Raw genomic sequence first — 15,283 nt, 5'->3', positions numbered from 1 at the left:
TTATTCATTTTTTTAATTAATTTTAATCATGTTTTTGTTTCACTTATTTGTTAAATCCAAATGCATTTCTTTTAATCATGTTTGTATATATTTATTTAAATAAAATTTGATTTCATTTTTTAATTTTTATTGAATTTAGTTAAATCTTTTTTTTACTTATTTATTTTAACTTAAATTCGAACTATTTTTCTCTATACATTTCCACGTACCCTATAGTTCTTTTTCTTTTGTTTTGTTTTTTTGCACATAGCATCAATATATCTAGCTGATAGATATCATCATTCTTCCCCAGTTGATTAATTACACTAAGAATTGCAAACTTTTTTTTTTTTTTTTTTTATTACAAGTTTTCTGAAATGTTATGCAACTGAGGCATTATCTAAATAAATGTGCACTAATTTGCATATATTTCCAGAACATAAATCTGAACATTGGATAAAGCCAGAATCAAAATTCTTGTTTGATTTTGTTGACATATTAAAGGATTTTACTGAGGGGATTCTGGATTTCTCTTTTTATCACTCTATAAATCAGAAAATACCGTCAACAGACAGAAAAAAATAAATTTGTCGTTTTTAGGAATAAAAGGTTGTATAAATCAGTATGAATAATATATGAACAAACCCCTCAGTAAAAACCTTCAGAATATAGTCAGGAATAAAACTGTAAATTTTGGTGTTTGTAAGTGCTGCTGAAGTGGAGGAAAAAACTCATTTATAAACATACAGCCTTTAAAGATTATATTGTAATTGAAGTCTACAGGCACAAATAGATAAAGTGCAATAAAAGCAACACTTAAAGGTGTATTTTGGAAGTTTTCTTTCTACTAGTTTTTTACTTTATGAAACCCCAAATAGCCCAAAATCTCACCATTGACCGATGCATGTGGAAAAAACAGTGTTTTTGCCTGTAGCGCCTTCTCATGAGATAATCAAACTATCGGTATCGGCAGATAATATCATTCTGAATAATCAGCTCTCAGTATTGGCAGAGAAATATAGTATTGGTGCATATCTCTAGTTTTAGTTTTAGTTCAGAATAACAACACAGGACAGGATTTGATTTTCTCCAAACAGAATTGATCAGATGATGAAAGCGTCTGTGGCTGAAAAATAAGAGGAATTGATGTCAGCTGAAAAGGAAAGTCGTTTCATTATGACTTTTTTCCCTTAAGATTACTGTGCACCGATGAATCCTTTAAAATAAGACCAGAACGTGAATTAAGAAAGTAAATGGCGTCCATTTTAAATTCAGGTTGGCTGTGTTTATTAGTCATAGTGTATTTGAGGGCATGAGCCGGTGAGGTTTGTTTATCTGTAGACTCCAGCACAATGTGTGTTTGCACCGGATGTGTATTTTTAGAGCACTGAGAGCGTGTTCTGTCCATCATGTGTGAGATTAAGCTGTTTTACGCTGAAACCAATGCCTCAAACAGGAAGTGAAGCTGCTGTGATAAGTAAATTCTAACCGTATGCTACTGGCAAGTGTTTTTCCTGAACGGGCATTAGCAAGAACAGCAGCTAAACGGAGGAAACCACAGTTTAACAGACTGTCCTGGTTCTGGTTAATTGACTGACTTTTTAGGTCTGGTTTAGCCAACAGATGAACCACACCCTCAGCCTCAGACAGGCTGTGTTTCTAGTACATTGGGTCCTGAAAAGTCATCAGCATTAATTTGGACCAGAGATATTTGTTTCAGTGTAAACTCGTATCTCTGTGTTTGCCAGCGGAACGATACGATCCTGCAAAGAATCCCAAATAAACACAAACGGCTTGTTTGAAGGTCTCTGCGGTTTTTGCTTACAATATTTCAGAATCAACTTGTGATTCAGTTCCTCAAACATTTGGTTCGGTCTTCGCATTGTGTGTAATTGAATTTTAATGTGACAAGATTGGCGACTACCACTGCTTTAGAAAACAAGCTGCACTCAGAGGGACAGGGGCTTGCTGGGTCTTTAGACAAGTTTGTCTTATTTGCTCAACCGTAAGTTTTAATATTCTTGATTTCAACAAACCCTGGACATTAAGTATTACACTAAATTTTATGTAAATGTGAGAGTGTAAAACTTACACTCATGATGAGTCCAGTGCATTGCTAGGCAGTTGCTAAAGAGTTCTGACCGGTTGTTAGTGTGTTGCTAGGCAGAACTCCTTAGCAACTGCCTAGCAACACACTAACTGTTCAGAACTTTGGCAACCAACCACAGTACTCGCCATTCCATCCAGTTGCTTTTTCCTCTGTGTTGTGTTTGTCTTTACAGCTGTTATTCTAACATCCCATAATGATCTAGTATCATTGACTGGCCAGGTTGCATTTCTTGCATAAGTGACTCTGAAAGTCTTTGTTTGCACTGGAGATTATTGGTCATCATGGCACGTGTTCTTGCCCAATATGAACATGATCTGTGCAGCTGCTGCTCTTAATATAAAGCACCTATTGTCTGATGTTCACAGCTAACCTATCATCATCATCATCATCATCATCCAAATATAATAACCAGATGCAGACTGACACATTATGGTTTATTATGACCAAGTTAAGCAACCATCCACAGTTAATTTGGTGACTAAATGATTTGAACTCTAAATATTATGGAAGCTTCTTTCTGCCACTAAATAAAAAATAAGTTTCGAGTTTACATCTCGGAATTCTGACTTTTTTTCTCAATTGCGAGTTTACATCTCGGAAGTTTGACTTCTCAGAATTGCAAGTTTACATCTCGGAATTCTGACTTTTTCTCAGAATTGCGAGTTTACATCTCGGAAGTTTGACTTCTCAGAATTGTGAGTTTACATCTCGGAATTCTGACCTTTTTTTTGGAATTGCGAGTTTACATCTCGGAAGTTTTTCTCTTCTCAGAATTGTGAGTTTACATCTCGGAAGTTTGACTTCTCTTCTTCTTAGAATTGCAAGTTTACATCTCGGAAGTTTTTCTCTTCTCAGAATTGCGAGTTTACATCTCGGAATTCTGACCTTTTTTTTGGAATTGCGAGTTTACATCTCGGAAGTTTTTCTCTTCTCAGAATTGCGAGTTTACATCTCGGAAGTTTGACTTTTCTTCTTAGAATTGCAAGTTTACATCTCGGAATTCTGACTTTTTTTCTCAGAATTGCGAGTTTACATCTCGGAATTCTGACTTTTTTTCTCAGAATTGCGAATTTACATCTTGGAATTCTGACTTCTCAGAATTGCAAGTTTACATCTCGGAATTCTGACTTGTTTTCTCAGAATTGCGAGTTTACATCTCAGAAGTTTGACTTCTCAGAATTGCGAGTTTACATCTCGGAATTCTGACTTTTTTCTCAGAATTGCGAGTTTACATCTCGGAAGTTTAACTTCTCTTCTCAGAATTGCGAGTTTACATCTCGGAATTCTGACTTTATAACTTGCAATTCTGACTTTGTCATGCAATTCTGAGAAAAAAACCCTAACCTTACATTACCTTTTCTATGTGAAAGTTAAAATGTAATTTATTCCTGTGATCAAAGCTGAATTTTCAGCATCATTACTCCAGTCTTCAGAGTCACATGATCCTTCAGAAATCATTCTAATATGATGATTTGCTGCTCAAGAAACATTTATTATTATTATCAATGTTATCAGTGTTAAAAACTGCTTCAGATTTGTGTAAACTGACAATTTTTTCAGAATTTTGTGATGAATAGAAAGTTAAAAAGAACAGCATTTATTTGAAATAGAAATCTTCTGTTAACATTTAAATGTCTTTTTAAAAACACTTTGTGTGTATGTCCTCATTTTATCATATAATAAACCATTTTGTTTCCAGTCGAACTGGTGCATCACCAACTTGAAGTTATGTACAGTAAAGCCAACCAATCAGATTAGAGCTGGTCATTTCAGTCAGCTTATGTGTGCATCAAACTAGTCAGGTTTGCCAAACCTGGCAGGCCTGTAGTTGTTACGAGCATTTCTAAGTAATCTCACGTCACTGTGGAGTTAAATCCATGTGTTTTCTGTTCATGTTTCTGCACAAGAAAACACCCGGGGACTATCTCGACCTGGCTCTCGAACCCTTTTCCACAGACAGCAGCACTAACGCTTCATTTCCCCATCAAAGAGCGCTTTGTTTGAACAGATAAACAGACGTTTTTGCCTCCCCGGACTCGCCGCTGACGCCTTCTCTGGAGCGTGGACTGATTTTCGTTAAGTTCATCATTAGCGCTTATGTAACGCTGTCTGCGGCATGTCGTCATTGCTTACATCCAGCGCCCGTGTGAGATTAGGTGTCTGTCATGGCTAGTTAAGCCCTCTAATAGTAACTATTCCCAATACTCTCTCTTTGGCAGCGTGTCATGCACACCCGTTTAGTCTCACTCAAGCTATTCATCATTGTACACAAACTCTCTCCAGCATGTTCTGAAGACACATGGACATGCAGTTTCCCAAATGTGTGAGGTGTGCTGTTACTTCAAGTGATCAGATGCACCATTTTTTTTATCATTTGGACAAAAAATCACACAAATCCACACCCAAACCAAATCTACAGATCAGATTAGCACAAGGCCTTGGATTAGTGAACAACACCCTACAAATGTAGTTGAACTTTTGCCTTTTTTAGTACTGTATGTTATGATAGGAGCTTTACAAGATATATAGATGATGTTTTTGCTGTTGGCTCACAATATTTTGGAAATAATTCAAGAGTTAAGGCCCGTTCACACCAAGAACTATAACGATAACTATATTAACGTCTGCAGGAGGTTTGTTGTCTGTTACTTTAAATGCTCTAGCTCTTTGAAGTCTGGTGGATTCTGATTGGCTGTCAATTTTTTATCCTTCATCAGCTGGAAAAGATTGTGGTTGGTGTGAGCGGGCCTTTAAAGAGAGAGTTCACCCAAATAATGAACCCTTGCACTATTGGAGTAGATGGTTCCATGAAGAACCTTTCACATCCAAAATTTCTTTATAATGGAAAATGATTCTTAAGATTAAAATATTCTTTGCACTAAGAATAAATGGCAATTCCATGGCATTGCTGCACAAATTTGGAACCTTTATTTTTAAGAGTGTGTGTTGATCAAAACCTTTCATCTGCAGAATGTAAGAAATATTTTGAAAACAACTTTACAACGAAAGTCAATGGGCTCCAATGTTGTTGGACCTCACCGTTCTTCAAAATGTGTTCGCAGGAGAAATGCATGCAGGTTTGGAACAACATTAGTCATTTTTGGCTGTACTGTCCCTTTAAAACATTCAGCAGCCCTGTATTTGGCCACTAGGGGTCATCAGTGAAATGACGGACAGGTAAAACCCCAGTGAGGGACACCGCTGAAGAGGACAGGAGACTTGAGGACTGAAAACATTATGCATATTAACCATCTCTTCTGAAAGGACCATAAAAATTTTAAAAAGTGCATGTAATTTTTTTGAATCGAATGTCAAAATAAAAGATTGCATAACTGCATTCTTTATGCCTAGTGGAAAACCATTAAAATTACAGTTTTCATTCCATTTGACTGTCACCATCAGCTGTGTTATCAGTCTTGTTTGTTTTTGTCGTTTTATTCCCTCTTTAGAAGTCAAACGGCTGCTGGTGTTGTCTGCAACGTCATATCTCAAGGAAACGTCTGGACCTCTGTCCTACTGATAGAAACCGCTTAAAGGTCTCCATGGTGTGATATAACCGTCCGTTTGTGTTCCCATTGTCCGTAGGGATGTCATAAAGCCCAGCTTTGCTCTAGGGCAGGATCTCTGTTCTTTCAGAAGTGGCATATTTTTAGCAGGATGGCCGAACAAGCTGCTTCCAAATATTTTCCAACATCTGCCGACCATCAGCGTGTCTGCATTCCTCAGCTGGATTTCCTTCACCTGGATCAAACCTCACTGGAGATATATCACTCCAGCTGAAGGGGGGGCCAGAGACAGATGTGCAGAACGCATGATTATAAAACTGTCCGATCGAAGATAAGATCGATATTCATTAAACTCATGTGCAACGTCAAAACAACAAGTGCATGAATGGGTTGTTGAGGAGTTATATAAAGACCTCCTCGTCCCTGTGCTTCCTGATGTTTTAGTTCTTATTCTCTGAAAACTCCTGTAAACACAGACTGGAGCTCCATTTGGAAAAGCACTCAAGATTCCGGGCATAGCTCCATGCTTTCTGCTATTGCTGGGTCTCTTAATTGTTTTCTTGAAGGAGCTAAATGAACGAGCGGCTCCGGTTTTATTGTAGGAAGCAAGTCAAGTCTTACGGTTCCCCAATAGCGTTCCATTCAACAGAAAGAGAGAGGGGGGGAAGTTCCAGAAGTGCCATTATATAACCATCCCTTCATTCAATCAAAGATTGAATCTCATGAATTACCTGTGCTTTATGCACATCTTTCCATTAAGCATTCAAGAACGCAACTCGAGGTGTTTAGTTCATAAATAAATCTTTTATTTGTAACATATAAAATTAGATCATTTTACACTTTATTCCAGTATGACAATGTTCAAATAAAAGAGCTACATTTGCGATAAATAATAACAATAAAACATTCATTCAACCCTTTAAGTCTGTTGTTGATCGTGTGGTGGAGTTGGATTCCATTAGCTGCCAAACAATGAGGATGTGTTCACCCACATCAGGAGGGAGTGTTACCGTGGACAAAGTCTACCAGTTGTACGTTTTTGCATGTGCATATCTACAATTGGGAATACACACATACACACACACACACACACAAGTCTACAGTTTGGTTCATGTTTTGTATTTAGACATCAAGATATACATCAGGAATTGCAATATTTACATCTTTACAGGTTGCTCCATAACGAAGCTATAAAACGTAGCGCTCCAGTGTGGAGCGAGCCTTTTCCAAAACGCTGACGCGGCCTCAGCAAACAGTGCACTTCAAAGTCCCCGTAATGTAAGTCCGTTTGTAATTCCGTGGGAATCTAGTTACAACAGGAGTTGATTGGCCGGCGGACGGGCCCCTCCCCCCTGATTGCGCAGCTGAGCTGCTATTGGTCGTCGCTCGTGACGCGCTTCCGGGATTCCCGGCGCTCAGTCTCTGAACTTGTGGATGTCGTTGAAGAGTCTGTAGAAGGGGTAGGTGGCATCGTTGCCTTGGGCGCAGTTGTAGGTGCACTTGCAGGACTCGATCATCATGACGTTCTTGTTGAAGGTCTCGCCGTCCTCGCAGCGGAACTTGACGCGGATGGTGCGGGTCGTCTGCGGGCTGCAGCAGCGGCCGTCCACGCAGGAGCCGCAGTACCTGGGGCGATACTTCTTCAGGCTGGAGCATCCGGCGTATGTGAACTTCACCGGCTGCATGGACTTCTTGGTCCGGTTGCACTTCTTCCCTTTCTGTTGAAGGACGCGAGATAAGTCAGATGCACTCGAATGCATGTCATGCAATATGTTTGGGTTTTATTGTTTGCAGGGGTGTTGCATACCTTCAGACTGGTGTAGGGTGACTGGCTGCATGGACGGACCTCGCAGATCCTGGTCTCCTTCACCAGCTTGCAGTCGGCGTTGTCATTGGTTATCCTGTTGGAGATTCCAGTGCCGCAGGTCTTGGAGCATTGGGACCAGGGTGTGGTCTGCACTATGCACTTCTCGAACTGCGATCGGAATGCTGCAAATAAACAAAGTGCCATTTAGAACTCGATTCATAAGCAAGTCAAATCAAGCAAATCCAATGCATCTTTGATCTTACCAGGCAAGGATTTGAGTCCGGCCTTCACGATGGAGATGAGCTCGTTCTTGTTGGTGAGGTCACTCTCAGAGTCGTCCACCATCGGATCGTTGCCAAACAGTTTGTCGACGGGTTCCCTAGTCTTCCCATCATCGCAGACCCACTCCTCGCAGCACTGGCCTGGCACTTTGACCAGCCTGGGGTTGGCACAGCCCAGCGTGGGCAGGGAGAGCTCTTGCGGGCACAGCGGAATGCAGCCCACCGCCCCGTCGATGCAAGTGCACTGGTGCTTGCAGTTGGGCTGGAAACTCTCTCCATTCTGATAGATCCTGCTGTTGTACTCGCACGGTCTGCCCTCCGATTTGGCTGTTAGGGAAAACGAAAGGTATATTTTAATCCACAAGTTTGAGAATTCCAACTTATTTTTTTCCCTCCCCCCTCCTCATCCACACATGCTTTCCATTCAGTGTCTTTCACAAAGCATAATGAGAAACATACCTCGGCAGATGCCTCTGGTGGCCCCGTGGCTGGCCCCGAAGTTGCACTCCAGCCCCTTGGTATGGTCGCACGGCTCCGTCTTGCTGCAGTCTTCGTTCAGCTGTCTGGCACACACTTTGCAGCAGCCGCAGCCGTCTGAGACCAGACTGACTCCAGGCGCGCATTTGGGAAGCTCTTGCGGGCATGAGCATGCCTCTGGGCAGCTGGAGAAGACCTGAGCAGAAAAACCAAGGGACTTTAGTATAAAGTCACTTTACAAGATGAAGAAACCATATGTAGAATTTTTTTGTGGATGTGCCTCCTCAATGTCTATGGTGTTATGTCTATTCTATCACATATAAAGCTCAAACTTTGTGCTGATCCTCCAATGAATGGATTAATACTTCCTTCGTCTAGTAAGTTCTAAATCATCATACACAGCTTCTATAATAAGCATACGAGTAATGAAAGCAACTTACCACACTGAAGTGTGCAACAAGGATGACGATAACAGCCCAAGCAAACATCTTCGCTCCTCTGTGTGTTGTAGATTGTTGTATGAAACGAACAGTTCCTCGGTTTAAGTCCTCGTTTGACTGACTCCAGGCGTTTCGCTTTGTTTTCGTGCGTCTGAAGGCGCAGCGTTCTGAGAGTGAAGACGCGCTCAGCTCCTCTTATATACTGTAGTGGAGCCCTGACGTCACCATTGCTGAACTGTTCCGAAGCTATGCGAGGAATGTTTCTTGGCGCGTTTTCCATCCGAGCTAAGCACCACCCTGTCTAACTTTCTTTTTTTCCCCTCCCTCTCTCTCCTAAATGAATTTTCCCCTCTCACTGAACACATTTTTTACTGTTTCCCCGCTCTATATTTCTCTTTTCTCCTCCCTTTACCTCAGCTCTTCTCGTTTCCTTTTTGGGTTTGCGTAAAGTTAATGCTTAAAGCCTTGAAACCATATATTATTTATCTAAATAAAACGTTCTGATAGCGGCACATTCAAATGTGTAAAGAAGCTATTTTGTTTTGTATTTTAGATTAAGTGTGCAAATTATTCACAATTATTTTTCTTTTTGGTGCCCCTAGCTAACCATTATTAATAATTTAACGCATGTGTGGTAACTGAAAGTGTTACTAGTTTGACTTTTTTGGATTGTGTGTGAGTGCATGTGTTGGAGGGCTAATTTTAAGTATTATTTCACCAGCATCATCAGCGCATTGCTTACTAACCTGCTTTATTTTGGCTAACGTCATGTAAAAGATTAGCAATATTACTCGGCTTAGAAATATTTCGTCGCCCCCAGGGGTCTATTAATGGCTTTACGCGCGCGTCAACCATAAATTAATCCAGAGCACGCGTGCGCGTTCCCTTATTCAGATCGGCTACGCGCTTTGGGGAACTGTATCCATCTTCAAACATCCAAACTCTTCCCCTTTTAGAAATACAAATGTTTAAAAACTCATCTATGCACTTAATTCTGTGCGCGTTTGGAGACTTTCTAAACTCAAAGTTTACGGCTTCTATTTTTGGCTCGGCTCGCTCCTCTCTCTTGACTCAACAGCTCTAAGTGGTTCCAGATGTGGAGCCTGATTCCAGACGTAACAATATTACCATATTTGGTCTGGGCAGTAGCCTGCATTATTAACATTTCTGCTGGAGTTATCCAACCACAAAGCATTCCTGACAGCTTAAAGGGACCCTAAATATGCTCTCCGTGGAGGAAATTCCTCCAGCTAATTTAATATTCATGTCTGTCCATCACAAAGTGAAAGAAAAAGTGCAACAGGCATCCATTTTTCCATATAAGATGTTTAATAAAAAAAAAAGAGATTGTTTTTCTCTGAGATTCCAAATAAGTGGCATTCCACCAAAATTCAGAGATTAGAAGTTCTTGGATGCACAAACCAAACCGACTGTGAGAGCAAGGGAATGTGCAGTATTGTCCTGACAGCACTGAATAGTTCTTTCCACAGACTCGCAGAGAGCAGAAGCGTGTGGACACTGAGACGTCCTGATGGAGAACGTTTGGCACCTGGAATGAGATTCTTGTCATATCTCAGGTATGGTTTACTTTTATGTCTTTATGGACTGTTTGCTTGTAGCTACAGTATTATTTACACTGGGTTGCATGTGTGTAATGAAACCACTGTCGTTTTCTTCTGATCAGACAGGTTTGTGTATGAAATCTGCATCTGATCCGTTCATTGCTGTTGTGTTTGGAAATCCTGTGGTTTAACTGGTTTTAGTTGATTTTTCCCAGATTGCGACACTAGATGGTGATGTGCTGTACTGTGTCATTGTAGTAAAGATGATCTGTGAGAGTGTTTGATGGGCTGGTTACAATGACTGGGTAAAATCACATTTATTCATAATAACATTTGAAATTTGGAACTTGAATTGGCTTGTAGACTATCTTGGACCAGAGCCACACCATCCGAAGATGGTCAAGCTGTTTTGTATGAACCATGGTGTTATGTTTTGATTTTTATTGACCCGGCAGAAACTAGTGACCATGTTCCAAACACTGCTACCCGTTTAACATGTATTGCCCAACAGCTGATGCATGGAGCTTGTGAAGTATGCAAACCATATCTGTTCATGGACATATATTTCTGATAATAATAATAAAATAATAATTTGCCAGAATACGTGAATGTTTTGAATGGCTGTCAGTGGTGAAAGATGCTCTTTATATAGTCAAATGGCTTTAAAAACCCAACCGCTTGGTTTACCAGTATCCAGTTAGGCTCATCAGTTTTATTACTATTGTCTTATAATTAAAAAAAAAACAAAAAAAAAACCTTTGTTTGGTTTGAAATGAAAAACAAACAAACAAAAAAACACTTGTGCTTGAAAATTGTGAGTATGCTTCTTAAAAAAAAACACCACTTGCTTTTATATATTTTGTTATTGCAAACCTGCATGAGCAAAATGACTGATGGGCAGATAATGTTTCTGATTGGCTAATAAAAGGTGAGCTGCTTCTCTCAGTTGTTTTATGATTTGTAGTGTCTGTTTCAGTGATACCATTCAAAAGTATTCATGACATTTTATGTGTGGTATTCTTTAGGTGTTCAAATACTTTTTAGGGCCACTGGATGTCAGGTGAATAAAGTCATCATTTTCTCAATATGGATCTACAGTCTACATTTGCTAGGGCCTTCTGAGTGGTTACTAGGCATTGCTAGGATGTTCTGGGTGTAACTAGGCATTGCTAGGATGTTCTGGGTGATTACTAGGTGTTGCTAGGGCCTTCTGAGTGGTTACTAGGCGTTGCTAGGATGTTCTGGGTGTAACTAGGCGTTGCTAGGATGTTCTGGGTGATTACTAGGTGTTGCTAGGGCCTTCTGAGTGGTTACTAGGCGTTGCTAGTGATGTTCTGGATGATTACTAGGTGTTGCTAGGGCCTTCTGAGCAGTTATTAGGCATTGCTAGGATGTTCTGGGTGTTACTAGGCATTGCTAGAATGTTCTGGGTGATTACTAGGTGTTGCTAGGGCCTTCTGAGTGGTTACTGGGTGTTTCTAGGATGTTCTGGGTGTTACTATGCGTTGCTAGGGCCTTCTGTGTGGTTTCTGGGCATTGCTAGGATGTTCTGGGTGATTATTAGGTGTTGCTAGGGCCTTCTGAGTGGTTACTAGGCGTTGCTAGTGATGTTCTGGATGATTACTAGGTGTTGCTAGGGCCTTCTGTGTGGTTCCTGGGCATTGCTAGGATGTTCTGGGTGATTATTAGGTGTTGCTAGGGCCTTCTGAGTGGTTACTAGGCGTTGCTAGTGATGTTCTGGATGATTGCTAGGTGTTGCTAGGGCCTTCTGTGTGGTTACTGGGCGTTGCTAGGATGCTCTGGGTGTTACTAAGCATTGCTAGGATGTTCTGAGTAATGACTATGTGTTGCTAGGGCCTTCTGTGTGGTTCCTAGGCGTTGCTAGGATGTTCTGGGTGATTACTAGGTGTTGCTAGGGCCTTCTGAGTGGTTACTAGGCGTTGCTAGGATGTTCTGGGTGATTATTAGGTGTTGCTTGGGCCTTCTGAGTGGTTACTAGGCGTTGCTAGTGATGTTCTGGATGATTACTAGGTGTTGCTAGGGCCTTCTGAGCAGTTATTAGGCATTGCTAGGATGTTCTGGGTGATTACTAGGTGTTGCTAGGGCCTTCTGAGTGGTTACTGGGTGTTTCTAGGATGTTCTGGGTGTTACTATGCGTGGCTAGGGCCTTCTGTGTGGTTCCTGGGCATTGCTAGGATGTTCTGGGTGATTATTAGGTGTTGCTAGGGCCTTCTGAGTGGTTACTAGGCGTTGCTAGTGATGTTCTGGATGATTGCTAGGTGTTGCTAGGGCCTTCTGTGTGGTTACTGGGCGTTGCTAGGATGCTCTGGGTGTTACTAAGCATTGCTAGGATGTTCTGAGTAATGACTATGTGTTGCTAGGGCCTTCTGTGTGGTTCCTAGGCGTTGCTAGGATGTTCTGGATGATTACTAGGTGTTGTTAGGGCCTTCTGAGTAGTTACTAGGCGTTGCTAGGATGTTCTGGGTGATTACTAGGTGTTGCTAGCGCCTTCTGAGCGGTTATTAGGCATTGCTAAGATGTTCTGGGTGTTACTAGGCGCTGCTAGGATGTTCTGGATGTTGCTAGGGTGTTCTGAGTGGTTACTAGGCATTGCTAGGTGGTTGCTTAGGGGTTCTGAAAGACTGAGAAAACAACTGCTATAATGCTAGGATGTTCTGTGTGGTTACTAGGATGTTGCTAGGGCCTTCTGAGTGGTTACTGGGTGTTGCTAGGGTGTTGCTAAGGGGTTCTGAAAGACTTGGAAAACAACTGCTGTGATGCTAGGGTGTTGTTGGTGGTTACTTGGACGTTGCTAGGGTGGTTGCTAAAGGATTCTGCAAGTTTAGAAATTTAACTGCCCCGATGCTACGGTGTTCTGGGGAATTACTAGGCCATTGCTAGGTGGTTGCTAAGGGCTTACTTTTTGAGACTACTCTATGTCAAGTGATATAAGTCGTCATTTTTTCAATAGCGGCCTGCATTCTGCTTCTCCCAGTGTTCGAGGTCAAACGAAGTGTCCAGTGAGAGAATGAGCTCATGAAGGTTGACATCTGTTCCTGCAGCGTTCTCCATCTCTCCTGACGCGAGGGGCGCGGGGGTTTAGGAAACAGTGCTGTCATTGTGTTCCAGTGGAGTCACCGCTCATTTTTCTATTCTGGAGTTACACATCCAGGAACCATTACAAGAGCGTTTCTTATTTGCGTCCGCCATGTTGTAATGGCAAACATAATATTTTCCACTGGGCTTCACTTTCTTCCAGGGCCTTGGAAGCAGCGATTGATTACGAACGCATGACTCATTGGCTCAAACCCTCCGATCGCACCCCCTCATAAAGGAGATCTGGGCCGCGGCCATATTTCTACATTACGTAAAGCGGCGGCTCTGGCCATGTTTATTTTACCTCCGGTGTGGAAGTTCTCTTCATCTCGTACTGCCCAGAGCCAGATCAGAGAGATGTTATCCAGGTATTTTGGCCCTTGTTTGCTCTGTGGCTTTTCCTGTCATAGTTCACTGAGACTATGCGATGTCATTTCCTGTGAATGAACTGCTACTAAAATCACACTCTACTCTCCTAGGACCAGCGCTGCAATAACAGGCTGCCGTTTGTCAATCAGTGTCCATCAGAATGTCATTCATTACTTGATTCAGGCTGTTTATTTGCTTGTCGGCAATATGTTGATGTAGGCTTCTTTTATTATGGCTATTTTAGACATTTTATGCCACTAATTTAAAAAATAACAAAAGCACTTTTTTTCCCAGAATATCGTTTTTGCATTTTTGATTTGGGTGAGTAAATGAAGACAGGATTTTCTTTTTTGGGTCACCTGTCCCTTTAACATCTATAAGACTTTAATTCATAAATCTAAGAGAGGTTGAAAACATGGTCACATCATTACGGTGTTCTGGGTGGTTGCTAGGTGGTTACTAAGGGGTTCTGAAATGCTAGAAAGCAAGCTGTTATAATGCTAGGGTGTTCTGGGTGGTTACTAGGGCGTTGCTAGGTGGTTGCTAAAGGGTTCTGAAAGGTTAGAAAACAGTTGCTGTGATACTAGGGTGTTTTGGGTGGTTACTAGACTATTACTAGGTGGTTGCTAAGGGGTTCTAAAAGGCCAGAAAACCAACAGCTATGACACATAGTTGTTCTGGGTGGTTACTAAGGCATTGCTAGGTGGTTCTTAAGGGGTTCTGAAAGCTCAGAAAACTAACTGCTACAATTTCTAGGGTGTTCTGGGTAGTTACTAGGCTGTTGCTAGAGGGTTCTGAAAGGTTTGAAAACTAGCTGCTCTGATACTATGTGGTTCTGTGTAATTACTAGGCCGTTGCTAGGTGGTTGCTAAGGGGTTCTGAAAGCCCAGAAAACTAACTGCTATGATACGAGGGTGTTCCGGGTAGTTACTAGGCCATTGCTAGGGTGGTCTGGGTGGTTACTAGGCTGTTGCTAGGGTGGTCTGGGTGGTTGCTAGGCTGTTGCTAGGGTGGTCTGGGTGGTTACTAGGCCGTTGCTAGGGTGGTCTGGGTGGTTACTAGGCTGTTGCTATAGTTGACTAGGTGGTTACTAGGCCGTAGATGGTTGCTAAGGGGTTCTGAAAGCCCAGAAAACTAATTGCTATGATACTAGGGTGTTCTGGTTGGTTACTAAGCCATTTCTAGGTGTTTGCTATGGGGCTCTGAATGGTTGTCAGGGTGTTGCTATGTGGTAGGGCGAAAGGCAGATCTCCTGTCATTCATTTATTTAGCATAAACAGCCTACTTAATGATAATGCTTAAGAACAAACAACAGTGTTACTGATGCTTGCCACTAATAATCTGTGTTTAACGAAGTGGAATTTTCCTCTCATGTTGAGGTTTTACCGTTTACACTGGATCAGACAGCTGCTCACGGATGAATATTTTAGCCATGACATGTGCTTCCTCCGACTGTAAGGATAAAGTGGTTATCCTGATGACATTCCGTAGGCAATCCTGTGGGATCGGAGCTGTTTACAGTCTATATTCTGAATGAGCTTTGTTCAGAAAAGTTGCTGAGAAAACAGTGCGGGTCATTTCAGAATGAGATCATAAAATCACACGCTCCAGTTGAATGTCTCGCTCCTAATAAAGCCATATAGAGTTGATACTGGA

At 41.5% G+C, this 15,283-nt stretch overlaps 2 protein-coding genes across 3 annotated transcripts in view; one reads left to right on the top strand and one right to left on the bottom strand.

The window, feature by feature from the left end:
- Positions 1-6,379: 6,379 nt before the first annotated feature.
- ccn1 (cellular communication network factor 1) lies at positions 6,380-8,836 on the bottom strand. The gene is made up of 5 exons (XM_051881207.1): positions 8,601-8,836; positions 8,143-8,356; positions 7,666-8,010; positions 7,403-7,584; positions 6,380-7,313 (listed from the first exon to the last, which is right to left on the bottom strand). Exons 1-5 carry the CDS (start codon positions 8,646-8,648, stop codon positions 7,011-7,013), a joined length of 1,092 nt encoding a protein of 363 aa, XP_051737167.1. The 5' UTR covers positions 8,649-8,836; the 3' UTR covers positions 6,380-7,010.
- A 1,106-nt stretch (positions 8,837-9,942) lies between these two features.
- Positions 9,943-15,283, top strand: part of ddah1 (dimethylarginine dimethylaminohydrolase 1) — a 60,395-nt gene continuing 55,054 nt past the window's right edge. Inside the window, exon 1 of one of the 2 annotated variants that reach the window (XM_051881214.1) lies at positions 9,943-10,177. The gene's annotated coding sequence lies outside the window, so the exon portion shown is untranslated. The remainder of the gene's footprint in view (positions 10,178-15,283) is intronic. The other variant, XM_051881219.1, reaches the window with a different exon arrangement.

This window comes from Ctenopharyngodon idella, chromosome 22, assembly GCF_019924925.1.
Source record: "Ctenopharyngodon idella isolate HZGC_01 chromosome 22, HZGC01, whole genome shotgun sequence".
NCBI classification, from domain to species: Eukaryota; Metazoa; Chordata; class Actinopteri; order Cypriniformes; family Xenocyprididae; genus Ctenopharyngodon; species Ctenopharyngodon idella.
This window is presented reverse-complemented; position numbering and strand designations above follow the sequence as displayed.